The sequence below is a fragment of the Psittacula echo genome (genome assembly GCF_963264785.1).
Source record: "Psittacula echo genome assembly, chromosome: 17".
Lineage (NCBI taxonomy): Eukaryota > Metazoa > Chordata > Aves > Psittaciformes > Psittacidae > Psittacula > Psittacula echo.
In genome coordinates this window covers 6,736,271-6,754,167 of record NC_137753.1, presented here as the reverse complement: position 1 = coordinate 6,754,167, position 17,897 = coordinate 6,736,271, and the positions used below count along the sequence as shown (strand labels likewise).

Here is a 17,897-nt window from a genome sequence, read left to right as displayed (position 1 = left end):
CCAGAGGAGCCTTGCAGACACGGGGCTTTCTTCCCTTGGGACAGTCTGTGCTTGCAAACATTGCATGTGCAGGGAGGACAGGAATTGGGGTTGTTTTGTGCTGTTCTAGGAAGTGGGATGACTTCACTCTAGGGCTGTACTCAGATGAGAAGACCTGCGTCTTGGCATGAAGGACATGAGTGCAAGGGCCAGAAATCAGACATGCTATAAAAAAATAACCGATTAATTTTGCCAGGGATGCCACATAATCACATCAGCCTGGCTTAGGAGAACAGGTTTTGTTCCCACTTTTGCCTTTGGGTATCCAGCTTGCTGCACACATCCCTGACACCAAGAGAAGCATCCAGCTCAGCGCATGCCCACTGCAGAGTCCTGTCCAGGGATGGGGAAGAGGAGGGGGTGCAGGTGGCCCTGTAGTGATGAGCAGGGCTCTGGCTCTTACACCTTTCTGTCTGTTCCCTTTACAGCTATCCCATCTGCCCCCCAGGCCGTCATCTCCAGTGTGAACGAGACATCTCTGATGCTGGAGTGGACCCCGCCACGAGACTCGGGGGGCCGGGAGGACCTGGTCTACAACATCATCTGCAAGAGCTGCGGCTCTGGCCGTGGGGCATGCACACGCTGTGGGGACAATGTGCAGTTCGCCCCACGCCAGCTGGGCCTGACGGAGCCCCGCATCTACATCAGTGACCTGCTGGCCCATACCCAGTACACCTTCGAGATCCAGGCAGTGAATGGTGTCACCGACCAGAGCCCCTTCTCCCCGCAGTTTGCATCGGTGAACATCACCACCAACCAGGCTGGTAAGACCTGGCCCTGTGTCTCCCAGCAGACCTCTCCAGGAAGGGGTGGTGGGCAGCAGTCTCCTGGTTGAGAGGTAGTGGGTGAAACCCTGTGGGGTGAGCAGAGCTTGAAGAGGTGGGGTGAGATGGGGCATCGTGTTGCTTGCTCTGCAGATTGGTGATGGCCACATTGCATGGGCTTGGCAATTTCTGGATGAAGCCCAAGCCTGAGCTGTGAAAAACACCTCTTAGTTTCAGTGAAAAGGTGGGGTGTGTTGCAGGCACAGCTGCAGTGCTCACTGTTGCTGCTCCTGTTTCTTAAGGAGGGACGGTAACATTAGCTCCATCATTTTGACACAAGCTACAATCTCTGTTCTGACTGCACAGAAAGCCAAGGCAGGCCATGAAGGCAGAGGAAAGCTGCACAGCAGTGCAGCTAGGAGATGGATATGCATGATGACCATCTGGAGGTCTGCCCCAGGCCCTGTGGCACTGCGGAGTCACCTTGGGGAAGACCACCAAGCAGCAGAGCTGGAAGGGTTTCATTTGGGGTCTGCAGCTGTGTGCTGGCATGGGGTTTGCTATGCTCCTCCTGTGCAAGGTGGTTTTGCTGGGGGAAGGGATGTGTCAGGGGGGCTGCAGCAGCTCTGCTGGTGGTGGGATGCCCCAGGATGCTGCTGGTCAGAGGCTGCTCTCCACAGCCCACCTGGAAGCCATCTGGAGCTGGAGCACACACTGGGGCTTTGCATACTCTGGATGGTGGAAGCAAGTCAATAAGGTACAAGCATGTGTGGGAGAAAACAAGTTTCTGTGGTCTCTCTGAGCGCTGCAGCAAATGTGTGGGGTTGTGTGAACAAGCCGCAGGCTGACTGGCCATGACATGACCTTTAAGGCTGAATTTGGCAGTTGTGAATGATTGCATTTGCACTGAATTGCCTGGAGACCATGGTGTATACTAGCTGCAGGGGACACGATGGGCGTGGTTTGGGGTTAAGCAGCCACAATGGTGTAGATAGGCATCACTTGGTTGGGCATGCAGAGTGCCAAGACAGAGGTAAACCTGCAAACATGGTCACCCATGACCCATCAGAGCAACCTCTGATCTCAAGTTAGCTGGGGAGCCCCAGGATCAGTATTTTCAATACCATATCAGAAGCCCTGAAGGCAGATTTAGCATAGCATTGAACCGTGGTTTGGCTGCGAGCAGGAACACATCCCACAGGATGAGGAGAGAGGAGATGGTCTGGGATGGTGACCTGTTGCAGGTTCCTTTACGGAGATGGCTGATGGGGATGGAGTGGGTGCAATGCTACCTGGGGATGGGAAGGAGCTCTGCACACCTCCAGATGAGTTATTGAATGCTCAGGTTTTGCATTCTGCAGTTGTATGGTGTGCTTGTTGCCTTCATGTACTGCCTGTGGCTACTTCCACATTAGCAAAAGCAGAGAGCTGAGTTGCGTCTGAATCCTTCTCAGTCCCCTGGATCCTCCTCCTTGTGTTTTCCTTGTTTGACACTCCTTTATTATCAGGGCTCACACTTCTCAGCCTGTGTGATGTCTCTCTTAATGTATCTATTCATTAGCACTAAACACTAACTGTCTGCTCGCTAATTCCTCTGTAATTAGAGGATCTGAATTCTTCTGCTTACCCTCAGCACTGCCTGGCAGCCTTGATGTAGATCATTAGCAGTTGGTAAGAGAAGCTGCAGACACAAAAGCAGGGCTGGGACAGGAGAATGAAGGGTGTTGTGGGGAGAGGAAAGCTGCAGAGGGAGGGAAGGGATGGGCCTGGGGAAGAGGCGTTACAGCCTCCCTCTGCCTTTGCTTTGGGTTGAGCAGCCAGCTGGAGCTCCATCTCAGGAAGAGATGGACTTAATGCATGATGGGATGTCGTGGTTTAAAGCAAGGCCAAATTGCTGAGGTCCACCCAGCGATAAATGGATCACTGTTGGGCCACCACCTGTGCTCAGTGAGTTCGGGCCTGAGGAGAGAAGTCACATCACCAGCATCAGCACCTTCAGCTATCACAAATTCTTCAGCATATCAGGGAAGAGCTGCTGTGAGAGTAAGAAACGAGAAGCAAGAGAACAGAACAGCCAGCGGGCACCTGCTGAGTGGGGCTGGAGGTGTGATGGTGACTCTCATCCCAAAAGGAAACTGAAGATCAGGAAGGTGAGACACCATTCACCTTGCTCTTCCAGAGAAAGGTGGCTGTGGTCATCACTGCTGCACCTCTCTGCAGCAGGGTCTGGATTTCACTGACATTGGCCTTTACATCAACATGACTTATTTAGCTGTGTGGTGTTGTGTTAGGACATTTCTCCTTATGTAGACACAGGCGGTGGGTGGCTTCTATCAACAAATATTAAGGCATAATTAGACCAAACTGAATCATCCTTTCTTCCTATGAGGTGGCTTTCCAGAACATGGATCTTTGTGGAAACTTCTTTATTCTTCACCATAATTTTTTGAATTAGATGTTGTACTCCATAGCAGCTCTGCTGCAGATAAACTGCTGCCCGTGCTGGTCTCACTGTTCCTGTCACACATCCAAGTGTAAAGGGCTGCCTCGCTTAGCCATGAGGTCAGGTCTTTACCTCCCTGGTGTCTTCTGTCTTGTTGCCTTCAAACGTTGCTTCCCTCTATGCAGTCTCCCATTCTGAAAGCAGGACCTACATTTTGGTTTCCAAACCCAAGCACAACCTTGTAATTGTTCTCATGACTTCAGCCATCAAGCCATGATCCTTGCTCCGCACAGAAGTTTGCATTCCCAATTCTGCCATTTTGGACACTTGATGAACAATTTGACAGCCATGGGTTTATATCATCTCCCAGGTCTCTAATAATTTTGCTGGCCACAGTGTGAGTCCCCATTGAGTGCCAGCCTTGGTTAAAACTAATTTCATGTGGTGCAGATGATGCTGATGCTGCACAAAGTCATGCTGCCCTGCCTGATTTGGGGCATGGGATCCCATCAGGTTCTGTGGGACACTTCTCTCAGGACTAAAGTCACCCTCCTGGGAAAGACTTGGCATAATTTGCAGCCTGATTTGTGGCTTGTGCCCCTTGTTGTATCACCTGCCCCTGCTGGGAAGAGTGAGCTTCCACCCTCTTCTAATGGAGCTCAAAGCAGTTGTAGCTGTGATTACATTCACCCTTAATATCTCCATTATCAGGCCAGCTCTCTCCAATTGTCACAAGCCCTGTGCCCCAGACTGCCTTGGTCACCCTTGGCTGGATCCCCTCGAGTTCCTTCTCAGCCCATGTCCTCGTGTTCTTCATTGCCCAAGGTGATGCTGGCCTTAGACTATCAAGGTGTGCCCCTTGCAATTCACTGTAATGTCATCATTTCCGTCCCACCAACAAAACAGTGATCAGTCCAGGTACCATGGTGCAGAGAAGAGCCCTGAGGGACAGGCCAGCTCTCTTCTTAGGAGAAGGTTGGTCAAAAGAGAGCAGCCAGCACCAGCCTGTGCTTGGAGGCAGATTTCCTGGACCTTTCTCTTGCAGTGAGTGTCCTATAAAGACCAAAGGTGTTTAACATCCAAAGGGCAGGTTTTTGTTAGAACAGGAGGTGTGATGCTTCCTTTCTTACAAGATAGAAGATCAGAAAAGACCAGGATCAGCAGAATAGGAATTAAAAAGAGCTTGGACTAAGCATCCTCGTCCCACCACCTCTTTGCTCACCACTCGCTCTTCAGCCACCTGGAATTTACTGCTTCCAGCAAACTCTGCATGGTCTCCACTGCCTTCCTATGAAATACCTTCTGTCACCTCTGAGGCTAGGTTGTGTTTTCTCCCTGCTCTTCTCAACAGGCATCTTCTTGACCTCCAGCTCCATGCTTGTACATCTCCCAGCTCACCCTCTGCTTGCCTGCCTGTTGCATCCTGCAGCCGAGTGGCTTCTTTTGCCCGAAGCTCAGCAACTCTCCAAGGAGGGAGATCCAGGACTTGCCATTTGACACAGCCAGTTGTAAGGGACCATGATGTGGCTAAAGAAAACAAGCCACACCGTTTAGTGGCCCATCGCTCAGAGATCAGGTGCCACTAAAAAGCCTTTTCTCAGCCATCCCAGAACAAAAGATCTATGCCAAGAGGGTGGTTGAGAGCCATGCCAGCATCCCAAGAGGGAAGGCCTAGGAGAGAAGCCAGGGGTTAAGGAGCTGAACATAGCCCAGCACTCAGAATAATGACACTTGACTAATTGAAAGCCAAGCCAAGTTTCGACCCTCTTGCTGGTGACAACACACAGCCCCTGCTTGCTAATTTTTGGCCATTCTTTGAGGAAGGTGGGGGGGAAGAATCTTGGTACTGTGAGGATTTGCAGGCCCCATCTGCACTGAGGCTGGCTGAGTGCCATGGGAAAGTCACCAAGTGAAAGGGCTCCTTGGGCTGGGGTGACATAAATAGCACATGGATAGGGTACCTGTTGATACCAGCCTGTGGCTTTTGTGATCTGAGAAGGGGAGGAAAGAGCCCTGGGCTCTGGAATATCCAGAGATAAATTTAAGACCTCCCAGTGATGGAGGGAAGAACATCCAGGTTTTTGGGAGCGTATGCCTTTTGTGAGCGACTCTTGTGTCACATGGGATCAGAAGGGAGGATTTACTCTGGTGGCTGAGGCTCTTGGCTGCAAACAGAGCCGAAAAGAGCCATAAACACCTAATGCAGTGTGAATACAAGCTAGTTTGTGACAGGGGAAACCGATACACTTTCCTGATAAACCTATCATGAGCACCATCCGCAGTGGCAGAGTTAACTGGCACTTCTCCCTTTCTGTGGATCCAGATAACTTAGGATTTGTTGCACTATTATTCCGGGTGGCATTTCACAGCAGTATGTCATGAAATGGGTCCTTTGGCTGGGGAGATGTGCAGCTCACACATGAGCATCATGTTTGTGCCATCAGGGTTTGAATTTCTGCATCACGGTGGCTTGCATCCCAACCAGGGGCTTGCATCCCAACCAGGCACTGCCTATGGGACAGGACTATCCTGACAAGACTCAGAGGTGCCTGTGAGCTCAAGGACAGCTGAATGCTTCAGTGGTCCAAAACTAGCACGTGGGCCATGGCTTTGCTCTGCTCTGAATGAACTGTGAATGGACTGGATCTGGCCTGGCCCTTATGTAGGGGTAGGGATTTCAGCCAGGAGTGATGCAGCACAGGCAGGACAGATCCTGGGAAGAGCAGAGAGAGATTTCCTTCACCTTCAACCAAAAGAAGTCCCTTGCAGCTTTACTGCCAAATGCAGCAGGAGCGTGGAGGGGTCAGGTGAGGAGAGAAAGGAGTGGAACCAGGGTAGCAGGCAAAGTGAAGGTATAAGGTTGGCAGGGATTAGCACTTCTCACCAGCCATCCAGCTTGCTGTTTGCTTGTCACATTAGTTATGCTGCAGGCTAGACAGAGAGAGAACTGTATTGCCAGGGGCACACAGGCTCTTGCTTTTATCTTCTCACTTTCATCAGAAGATCTGGCTGGCTTCCTCCTTCACAGGGATGCACAGCAGTGGCCTGCACTCTTCGGAACACAAGAAGGGACTCAGCATCTCTCTCATGCTGCTTTAGCCTTGCCCTGAGCTGGCTGCAGTCAGGAATTACTTGCCTGAAACAACCTGGGAAAGCGTATGCAGAAATCACCTTGAAAAGGTGGAATGAGCTTTCCAGACCTTAAAAGCTCTGAATGTCCATTTCTTGTTGTCTTCCAGTATAGAAGTAAAAGGCAGGAGACTGCAGCATCTCAACATCTTGGATCTCTCATCCAACCTGCCACCTAAGGCAGGACTACTGCCAGCAATACATCAGGGCAGCCATGTCTTTGGGTAGGCACTTACTGGTAATTCCCAAAGGCAGAGATCTCCCCACGTTTCCAGTGACTTGTCCCAGGGTTCCCCCCGGTCAGGGAGCTTTTCCCTATGTTCAACATGAACCTCCCAAGCTATGATTTATGGCCATTGCTCTTTGTTATACTAAGTTTCAAAGGTGCAAGCCAAGAGATGTTTTAGATCACTCTGCATATGAATTGGCCTCCCATTCTGTCCTGCCTTTGGCTAAAGCATCGTTCAGAAAGGCAACCAGTTTTGACTTGGCACATGAAGAGATAGAGGGTCCATCAAGTCCTTGTGCACGAGTGTGTGTAACATTGGCTTTTTCCCAATGACATGAGTGATTTTTCTAAGGCATGCAGTAGACTTTGCCTGTCTGGACACCAGTAAAACATTTGATTGGGAAAACTACTGGCAAAGCTGGAAGGCTGCCCAGGAGCTGCCTAAATGGGAGAGTACTCCCACCAGTAAGCGGAATCAGGAGGCTGGACTGAGGTGGCTGAGGTCAATGAGAAGCAGTCTCATAGTTCTTGATGGTTCAAGATCTGGTAGAGTATTTCTTGTGCAGAAAACTGACACAAGCATTGTTAGGACAGAGGAGGACCATGATACCTCCAGGAAGATGCTGAGAGGTGGAAAAGCAGAAATGTTGAGCTGTGGAGCCATCTCCCACATGAAGGGAGCCAGGGGAGCCTGTTTGTCTGTGTGACAGAGCAAGGAATGTGTCTGCTGAGCTACTGTAAGACTGTTCCTGAGGTCCCTTACATCCCATGGTTCTTCTGTTGAGGACTTCACTGGATGTATTTCTGTGACTATTTGGCTGGCTCTTAGGCTCCAAAGCCTCCTGAAACCTTGACGTCCTCATGGCTGCATCTGTTATCCAGCTTTAACAGCTAGACCTTACCCTGCACGTGGGCCCACATAACCATCCTGGCTCTGCTGCCCTTCTTCTCTCCCTCTTTGCTTTCCTTCATCCACAGCTCCCACCTTCACCCTGACCGCCTCATACCCAGGGCTGTTGCCACCGAAACCTGATGGCTGCAGCTTGACATTTGCTGCCCTCCTCCTGTCACTTGGTGGCCCAGCCTCTTGCTTTCCCTGCATCTCCCTGGCTTGCAGCACCGTGACAAGTGCTCGGGAGGGACCCTGCCATGTCCAAGTCCCTTCTCTGCCCACTGGAGACCATCTGCAGCCAGGGTTCCCAGGTGGCAGGAGTTCTGCCAGCTGCTGGCTCTTTACATGCAGTTGGGGGATGTTGGCAGGGCAGGGTATGGGTTGCACTGCTTGAGCCCTTCTAGCAGATGCCCTTCTCTGCCTGCTACCGGCTCTGTGGGCTTCTCCCCCTGCTGACTCCCAGGCTTCCCTGTTGCATTTGAGGATCATTTTTCCCACACCTGCCTGGAACTTCAGAAACCTGTTCCAATGCATCTGGAGCTGGCTTTGGGCAGAAAACAAAAGCGCATCCGTGATGAATGGGGTGGCAAGTTCCTTCTGGTGAAGCCTCTGCCCACAACGTGCTGCCGTCCCTGCTGCTGAGAGTTGATGGAGGGGCTCAGGAGCTTACCTTTTGCTTACGTGTTCAAGAGGAGTGATTTCTCTCCACTGCTGCACTTGGCGCACACAGCCCGCAGTGCTGATTGCCTTGCTTGCTCACGAGGCACTAAGTGCCATCATCAGGCAGGTGGAGATGCTGGAGGCAGGTAGGCAAGGCTGCAGAGATAAGGGAGGCCAGCGTCAGGGTCACAGTGCTCGAACAGCTGAGCACACCCCGCTCAGTAGCATGTTTATGTGGACCATAATAGATGATTGTAGCAAACCAGGCTTAACGCACCCCCATGGCTGGTTGTCCCTTGGTCCATCGAGGAGTCGCTGTGATTTAGTAGTCCTGTCTATGCATAAAATGATAAGTCTCTATTTGATGGGGTTCAGGCAGGAATATCCTCAACATGCCTGTCTGGGTGCAACCCGGTGCATGTTCATCACAGCCACTGGCAAGTGTGCAGGAGCCTGCTGCATTGGTAGGGCTGGGCAGTAAATGTTCTTTCCAGACTCTCCAATGCTTCCAAAATTGCCCTCCATAAAAAGGAAGACCAGCCTGGTGGAGTCCTCCATGAAAGAGAGCAAAGGAATGAGTTCAGCCTTAGATTAGTCAGTGGGTCCAAGGGGATGCTCTGCATTAGGTGTCATTTTGCTGATGACATTGCCTTGATCTGCAGCAGATGAGGTTTCCATAGGGAGGGGGAAGCAGGAGATGGGGAGGACCTTGGTGCCAAGCGACCCCAGACCCGCTCCAGTTGGCTGCGTGGCGGGATGCTGGGATCCTCTGGAACGTCTCCTCTCAGTGCTGAGCTTTGCCTCCTCCATGGGCAGGATGGCAGCATGCAAACGAAGGCTGCAAACTCAACTAAACAAAGAGCATAAAGACAGCCAAAAGCCTTCATCTGCCTGGGCCAAGTCACTGGGCTTGTGGCATAAGGAACTGCTTTAAAGGCTGTAATCTACACCAAAGCCTTTGCCGATTTCAATGGGGCCGGAGCCAGGGCCAGCTTTGGGCTGCATTGCCATGGGTTTAAGATTTTCCAGCGTTTGTCGTCACAGACTCTAGGGGCTGGAGGCTGGGCCTGCTGGGAACTCTTCCAGACACTCAACGCACACAAGCAGTGTGGGTACCAGCCTGATGGGGCCACCTTGCCAGGAACCTTGGAAGCCAAAACCTCACAGGCTGTGAAATCCCAGGATTCTAGAGCTCTGTCAAGCCCGGTGCTTTTGCTGCTTTGAGGGTGACTGTGAAGAGCTCCAGTGCTGCCATCCCTGGGATGTTGGGTGGCTTTCCTCAGCTTCTGCTGGAGGTAATGATTTCAAAAGGATGTAGCTCCTGAACAAGCCATCAAGGGGAGGACATTGGGAAATAAATTGGGTGAGCAAACGTTTTAATAGTCCAAGCAATAGTGAACCCTTTTGGCAGGAGAGTCACACACACAGAAGTGCTGATGGAGAAGGAGCTTCTGGAGGTCTCCAGCCCAGCCTCCCATGCAGAGCACAGTCACCAGTGTTGCTATTGAGGACAAAGGAAAAACTTCCCTTCCTCTCTTCCTCATCCAGGTATTCCTTCCTGTGGTGCTTTCAGTGCTCATGTTAGAGGAAAGCATCTCCAATTCAAATCCATTCTCCAGGAGGGCTTGGAGAGTTTCTCCGGGGGAGTGCTTTACCTGGAGAAGTGAAAAATGGAGGTTTAACCAAAGAAGTCAGTTTTCAGCTAGGTATTCGATGCAGTTGGACTTTGAGCTGAGTAAGAGCATGAAGAACCGGGGCTTGGAGCGGTTGGACCTGGACTGAGGACAGCTAGACCATTGCACAGTGACAGCTGCCTTCTGGGGCTTGTGTGGGACTGGGGTGCCTTGGGACAAGGAGCGAGGGCTGATGTGGATTATGTGTTCCTTGGGTAACCTCCTGGGACAAGGCACCCAGGTCTGTGGGGAAGGGCAGAGTGAGTTTTCCTGGCTTCCTACTCTGCCCATGCTTGAGAAACAGAGGTCATCTAAGCCTCATGTGCCTATTTCACCTGCCTGCAGCCTTGCATGGAGGCCCTGTGTGCTCCTGCCAGTTCAAACAATGGGGTTTGGGCTCTGCTGGAGCCTGGATTCCAGCCTAAATGTCTCCAGGCCCTGTGGCTTCAAGGTCAGGGAAGCCCTTGCTCCATGACTGATCACAGCACTTATCCTTTAGTCTTTCTGCAGTGAGCTGCTGGGGTTGTGCAGAGCTGGAAGTGCAGAAGGAGCTCTGGGACCTGCTGGACGCCCTGTACTGAGGGATGCCCCACTCTGGTACCATGTGGGATCCTGTTCCCATGTTGTTGCCATGTGATGGAGCTACCTAAGTGACCAGTGAGGCTGCATCCCTGGGTAAAAGCAGTGGGAGAGAAGCTTGTCCACTACCCTAAGGCTTCCCAAGTCTTTCTCTGTGCCATGTTCGCAAGGCACTTGCAGGCATCCACCACCAGATTCTCTGTCAGCAGCTTTCTGCCCCACATCTCCCCATTTACTGCCCTGTCCCATGGCCTCTGGACTAGCTGGTGCCTTGCAACATCATGGTGCATTTCCCTGCCACTCTGTCTTCAGCTGGGGGTCATGCAGTTAATCCTGACCCCAGATCACAGCCGCTTCTGCATGTGGGTAATTGAAAATGCCAGAATTCCCTGCTGACTCTCCTATAATAATAAAAGCAGCTCCCGGTCCAGTAACTTGACACTGCAGGATCTGTCAGGAGGGCTCCGAGGAGATGCTGGAAAACTCCCAGCTGTTCACCTCTTTTTCTGTGTCCCCTGGGTAGTTTCAAAGTGTTGCTGGGGAGAGGCCACAGGCCAGCTTGGCTTTGCTTTCTCTGTCCTGAGTGTTTTCCAGAGCAAATGTTGACTCTGTCTGACATGACATGGGTTAGTGGTATTAAAGTGATCAGAGATAGGGGGGTTGCTGCCTGTAACTTAACTCTTCCAGCTAAGCCAGTGGAGGAGTGGAGGCGCTTTGATTGTACCAGGATCTCAATAGCGCTGACCCACTGGTAGGCAAGGAGTGAAAGGCTGAGCCTTGCGAGACTGGCAGATGAAGAAGGCAGGGGGTAGGGGCAAAACGGGGGACAGATTGCAATTGGTAGCATTTCAAATGGTATAAAGATCATGAAAGAGGAGCTGCAGGAAGATCCTGGTGTCCCCCAGCAGGTGTCCCATGAAACAGACAGGGATTGATGCAGAAGATGCTGCCTGGGGAGTCCAACGCCCTGGGCTGCTCCCTGTAGTGTCGCTCTGTCTGGTGGCAGTCTCTTGTGCGGTTTTATTCCCTTTAGTCCAGCTTCCCAGCCTGAGCAGCGTGAGCTTCCACAGCTTCACAGCAGCACCAAGGGTATAGAGGTTCTGGAGTAGCCCTGAAGTGCTGTGGGTGTTATTTGGTGTGTAGGTAAAGAGGGGCTTCTTTCGACAGCATCACATCACTGGGAGTTAGACCTACTAAAAACCAGTGGCAGCAGCCTCTGGCAGTTGTGGTGGCCCAAGATCAGGACCTGACATGGAAAATTTGGCTCTGCTATCAAAGCTTATTAGAAATAGGATGCTTGCAGCCCTGATAGGTCCCTTGGAATGGGATGAACCAGCATGCATAAGGGATCAGGCTATGTCACAGGATGTCAAATTATGTTGCTCGATGTCTGTGAGGAAGATGCCTGCTTGTTCTCCTGTTAAGTGATTCCTTATAGACTCTTACATCTTTATTCTTGGTCTCTCTGTACTGAGAAGGTAGAAGTGGAATAGGAGGGAGGCCACCATAGGATATTGAAGAAGCAGGGCTAGGAGAAAGGTAACAGCTCCCAGATGGATGCTGTTTGAATAAAAGAGGAAGGTGCCCCAGCAGATGTCCTGAGGACTCCTGGTCTTGTTTGGCCAGATTGAGAAAACCTGGTATCGTGGGTGTAGGTTGGGGAGGGAAACACTCCATCTTCCTAAGAACGCCTCTAATTGGTACAACTCAGGGATGTAACACCAAGGAGGAAGACAGGCCTATTTATTTCCCGTTCACCCAATACATTGTGTGATGCCCCCTTGCTGCTTTTTGTCAGGTTTATTGCAATGAATTGCCCTAAGCTTTACATGGCAGTTTTACTGATTACGCTGATTTCAGATGCATCCAGGGCCTCTCACCCTGCTCCCAGCACAACACAGGGTTATAGGAAATGCAGAAGTGTCCTGGGTCCTGAGGCATTTGTTCCAGCCCTCCATCAGCAGTGAAGTGCACAGAGTGAAGGAAGCAGCAGTTACCTTGTCCCTTGGCAGAGAGGGAGCAGCAGCTCTGCACAAGCTGACGGAGGGCTGGGCTGAGTCAGAGAAGGGTTGTGTTGGATGCAGAGGAATAGCCAACCTGAGTGAGGAGGTGGATGCTGTCTCTGCGGCTAAAAGAGATGGTTACCGGCTACTGCGATCAGTTTTGAGGTTGATGTTTATAAAAGAGGTTAACAGAAAACTGGGGAAGGTTCAGAAGAGTCATCGGATTGATCTGTGGGCTGATAAATTCTGTGAAGCACACAAGAAACTCAGATGACAGAGGAAGAGGATCTTTCATGATCTTTCAGTTCTTCTATGAGGACAAAAGTCTGTTTTCTAAACTTCCAGCACCTGAAAATAATATTTTCAACCTGAAAATAATAGGTGCATTGTAGAACAGGGCCAGTCACTGCAAGGCAAACCTCGCAAGAAGCACAGCGGGCTCATCATAATATGAAGTCCTCAGAGAAATCGGGATGTCTGTCTATGACAGGGTCACCCCAAGCATTTCAGCTGTGATTATCTTACTGCCTGGCCTCTGTTGCCAGTCTCGTGCCGATGTTCAGACCAGAATGTTAGGGTAGCTTTTCCCAATTCCCTGCAAAATTGACCTGTCCTTGTGCTGTCTCATCAAGCTGCCTTGGCTTTTGCAGTCGCTGTGGCCTTCTCTCAGGTATTGCCTGAAGGTGTCTGTTTCTCCTGGAAAACTCAGACTTCTTTCCTTCGTGTCTTCGCCCCTTTCCTTATTTCCCTTAATCTTTTCTACCCTTGTCAACAGGCTCCGCTGTTAAGACCTGAAGGGGGGTACATCCGGATCCCCATCCTTCCCAAGTGTCTCCAGTAGCTGAGCTCAGGCAGCTTCTTGCACTCTGTGGGGGCTGCAGAAAAGCCAGACAATAAGAGCTTTGGACACCCCCATGGATTCATCCTGCAGAGCTGCCCATGAGCAGAGAAGTCTGCTCAGCTCCTGGTGCATTAAGGTAAAGTGCTGGAGTCCCAAGCTCGAGCCTAGACAAGGCTGATTTTGAAATGATTCTGCAAGCGAGCTGGGCTAAGAAAGCTCCAGAGGTCAAATCTGACCTAAATCTTTTATTATGGTGCATTTCCCCTTTGTCTGTGATAGCAAGAGCAGTCACTGAGAAGATGCGATGGTGGAGGTTCCTGCTTATCCAGAGACACTCCTTTGCCCCAGGTAGAAGAGAAGTGCTGAAGTAGCTGTACTCACCCATCTCACTTGCCTCCTCCCCAACATGCCATGCATTTACCTCATTAAGGCTTGTTAGATGAGCCCTCATCTATTTGGCTCTCTTTTCTCTAAGCCAGATGAGGGCAGGTTCACCGTGTTCCACAGCTGCCTACCTGGGCCATGGCTGGTCACAAATGCTTCACACGGTGCTCTAGCTGTTATCTTCTGCAGCTTCCTCAGCATGGCCTGGAGAAGCAGGAGATGCCTGGCAGAAGCCTTCTGCTCCCAGGCTGGCACACAGTGCACGGAAGTGGCAGGAGAGCATCCCAGGGTCCTTGCTCCTACCTGGAGGGACCCGAAGTGGAGATGCTTCTCCAGCTGCAAGGCCGGCCATGGAACCTGTGTCTAAATCATGGAATGTCGCCACATCCCAGTTCTGTGGTGGGACAGGTCTGGGTGTATGCAGCCCCTGTCCTGGGGTCGCCTGTATGAGTGTGGGACGGGTTCCCAGAGCATGTGCAGCTCGGATGTGCCAGAGAGACCGTGGGCTGTGTGCTCAGTCCCGATCCCATGCTGCAGGACGATCTGTAGCTTGGTCACATCTTCCTTCCAAGGCCTTTTTCCACAGGGAGAAATACTTGTCTTGGAGATTGCAGATGTCCTCTGAAATGTGTTGTCAAGGAAGCAGCAAGGTCTGGAGAGGGCTCACAGGCTCCACAATTGTTACCTGTGTTTTATCTCACACCAGTGTGGGAAACTAATCCCAGGAGTTTGCAAGATGGGCCCTGAAGCAGTGGGACTAGGAGATAAGGGATAAGGGATGGTCTGAGATGATGGAGAGTTTCAGACTGGTGGGTAACAGGGTTTGGCTTAGCCAGAAGCGGATAGGAGGATTGGCGTTTAGGAGGAGGTAGGGCGCTGGTCTCAGGATCTGTTGGAATCAGAGGATGGTGTGGGTCAGAAGGTACCTGTAAAGATGTTCCTGCCATCGACAGGGACATTTTTCATTAGATCAGGTTGCTGCGAGGCCTGTCCGCCCTGGCCCTGGATACTTCCAATGGTGGAAGTTCTCTGCACTTACTTTTAATGAGTGCTGGACAAACCTGGTGATCACCAGCGCTTTGCTGAGGTTCACCTGCATTGCACCTTCCTTCAAGAGTAGGGAAACCCAAGGAGATGAGGGAAATGGTGGAGCAGTGCGGTGGCAGGTTTTGCTTTATCATATCCAGCCCTTACTCCCCTTGGCACACATTGAACATCCTGAGAGCTACAGTGCTCTGAATCCAGAAACCCAGTAGTGAAGAGGCAGATGGATGGCTTCTGTTGGTATACTTTGAGAGCAGTTGCTCAGCTGTAATTCATTACAGCAATGTGCAAGAACATGCTGCAGCCACACTGGTCCAAGTAGCACAGTCCCACCGCTGCTGTGTCTGCTGTCCTCAGCTGGCACAGTTTCTGTCGCTGCTCATAGTGCCAAAGGAAACCAGACTGGAGATGGGTAATTGATGCTTTGCTTTGTGTGCCGCTCTTCCAAACTGTTTCTCAGAGCTGTCAAATGAGTTGTTCTTCCATGAAATATTGAAAGGGTCGGACCTGGTAAAAGCCCTTCTGAGTGCAAGCCTCTCTGCATCCATTTATAACTAGGCCTGGCATGCAAGTGATGGGGAAGCTTTCTTGCTACCACTTTCCATTTTTCTCCCATCCCAGAGGCTTGCCCTCTGCCCCGAAGCTGCTGAAGCAGTGACTCTGTGCTGGCAGATGTGCCAGGGCTAAGGCTGTGCTGGAGCTAGCACCCTCCAAGGCTGGGCTGGTGATGTGTGATGTCTGGGATGGGCTCTGGACTGACATCTGTGCAAGCTGCATTGGCTCTGCTGTCAGCAGGCTGGGCACGGGGTGGACAAGGACCCATGCTTTGCTCACTGCTCTCAGAGTGAAGAGAGGGCAGCGTGGGCACTTCCGTGTGCCAACCCCTCCAGCAAGGGGGCTGTAGGCAGATACCTGCAGTGCTGAAGCATCTCTGCTGTCAATGACTGAGCCAACCCAGGTTAAAAGCAGTCCAGGCTGCTTGCTCGCCTGCCCCAGTCTGCAGCAGGCAGGAACAGAGCTGGTCAGTGCTCCGTGCTGAGCTCCTGCCACATGGGCTTGGCAGCACAGGTCCCTGGAAGAGCGTTTGCCCATGGTGTGGTCCCAGCCGAGGCCGCCCTGCTCCTACCTGGCCATGTGTCAAGCCATGGAGGCAGCACAGGGCAGTGAAGGGGTGGACGTCTGGCTGGGCTGTCGGAGGAGCTGCTGGAAGGTCCCATTGTGCGCAGTGGGACGAGTGGCATCTGTGGGTGTGCTGTTTCCAGGGCACTCTGGCGAGGCGGGTGGCTCACCATTGTCAGTGTGTCAGATCAGGTTTGCGTTGCCTGCTCAGGCTGCTCTATGCGCCTCCCCTGATTGGCATGTGTGTCTTGCAGACCCAGCACACCAAGGCGAAGAGGAGCTGCTTGCTTCCTGCATCTGCCTATGCCTTAGAAAGCTTCTCTATGCAAATGTCAAAGTACAAAACCTCTATTTCCCCAAGGCAAGCACGGAGGATTGCATGTTGCTGGGCTGGTAATGCTTTTTCCAGGGGAGTAAGGCTGTGTTTGCTCCAACCCTGGCCTCACTTTGCCTGGGAATGGTCTGTTTTCCTGCCTGAGACGCTGTCTGCATGTTGTCTAATTACAGACTCTTCCTGTGCAGCAGAAGCATTTTGTCCTCCCCTAGCTGCTCTCTGCAAAAAGCAGCAGCCAGGATCTCCTGACCCCTGAATAGCCCTGCCACTGCTGGAGGCAGCTCCAAGCATCAGTAATACACCTGTCTACCTCCAGCCAGGGGACGTAGCAGGCATCTGACTGAGGCCTCTCTCTTGATCTCTCTTCCAGCTCCTTCAGCTGTGTCCATCATGCACCAGGTCAGCCGCACCGTGGACAGCATTACCCTCTCATGGTCTCAGCCTGACCAACCCAATGGAGTCATCCTGGATTATGAGCTGCAATATTATGAGAAGGTACTGCGGGACCTTGGCTGGGTTCAGGGACAGGTTTTTGGGAGAGGAGGTGGTGCAAAGCTTCCTGTAAGGGTGAAACACCAGCTACAGTGGTTGGTTGGTCAGTAGGTTACCTCTCTTGCTGCAGTTGGCCATGTAGTAGCAGTGGCTGTCAAGCTTTTGGTGGTTCCAATGACAATGCAGGTACTCCAGGTGTGGAAAAGCTGCTGGTCTTTAGGAGGAGTCTCTTCCTTCACCTCTCCAGCACTTGTGACAGGTGGACCCATCGCAGGGAGAGCTCAGCAGCCAGGGTCCAAGCTCTAATTTTTCCCTTTCCCCTACTGAGGCATTAATGGGGAATTGGGGTGATAGGGAGCATCTAGTCCCTGGCTGGACCACGCTAGCTGAGCGTCCAGTCTTCAAGATGCAGTGTAATTCTGTCTTTCTGTGTATTTACACCAAAGGTAAGTTTGGCATCTGTGTGCAGTCTGAACCCAGATGTTGTACCAGGGAGAAGCCACCCCATACTCCTGTGGAGGGTACATAGTGCACTACAGAGTCAGGGGAGGCTGATGTGAAGGGGATCTACAGCTGTGGCTCTTCATCCCCAAGGAACATGCTCCTTCTGCATCCTCCCTGCCCATGCAAGCAGAGGGACTGCGGGCCAGGGCTGTGCCAGTGCGTCTGTCCCATGGGGCTGGAGTTGCATGGCTGCTGAGAGACCTAATGGCCATGGTCCCAGGACCTGCCAAGCTCTGCCACGCTGGTGAACTTCATCCCCGCTAGCCAAGGGATGTGGGGAGCAGGTGATTCCTCCTTCCAGGAATCTGCCCCCTTACACAAGAGCTTATAAACTATACATTAAAAATTGCAAACTAACTAATTAAAAAGCTTTATGATTAAATGGAACTGAAAATATTTTTCCCAGCAGTTGCCAGAAGAAATGATTAATCCCCCCCCTACTGCCTGCCTGTGACCTATTTTCTCATCACCAAGAGCCAGAGGGAGAATGGGGAGGGGGGGAGCTTCTTTGTAAGCTGTTAAATAGGTCCTGACCTATATCGCATAAATCACAGCCATTTATTTGACCCTTGGAAATGATCCCAGAATATGTGGCAAGGTAACAAGACAGATCTGGTCTTTTCCCCAGGGACCCTCAGCGTAGGGACAGAAGATCTCAGGGAGTTCATTCTCCTCCTCTTACTTTCTCTTAATCTCTTCCCCATTTTCTTTCTTTCCCCTCCCCTCTGTTTTCTGGGAGAGGCTGTAAATAAATGGAGTTTTTGTCTA

At 51.6% G+C, this 17,897-nt stretch overlaps 1 protein-coding gene across 3 annotated transcripts in view; it reads left to right on the top strand.

Moving 5' to 3' along the window:
* Positions 1 to 17,897, top strand: part of EPHB2 (EPH receptor B2) — a gene marked incomplete at its 5' end in the record, with an annotated part of 106,738 nt that overhangs the window by 71,542 nt on the left and 17,299 nt on the right. For all 3 annotated transcript variants that reach the window (XM_080631102.1, XM_080631101.1, XM_080631103.1), the window contains 2 exons: positions 468 to 803; positions 16,504 to 16,628. In XM_080631102.1, coding sequence (XP_080487228.1) covers positions 468 to 803; positions 16,504 to 16,628 — 461 coding nt within the window. The remainder of the gene's footprint in view (positions 1 to 467; positions 804 to 16,503; positions 16,629 to 17,897) is intronic.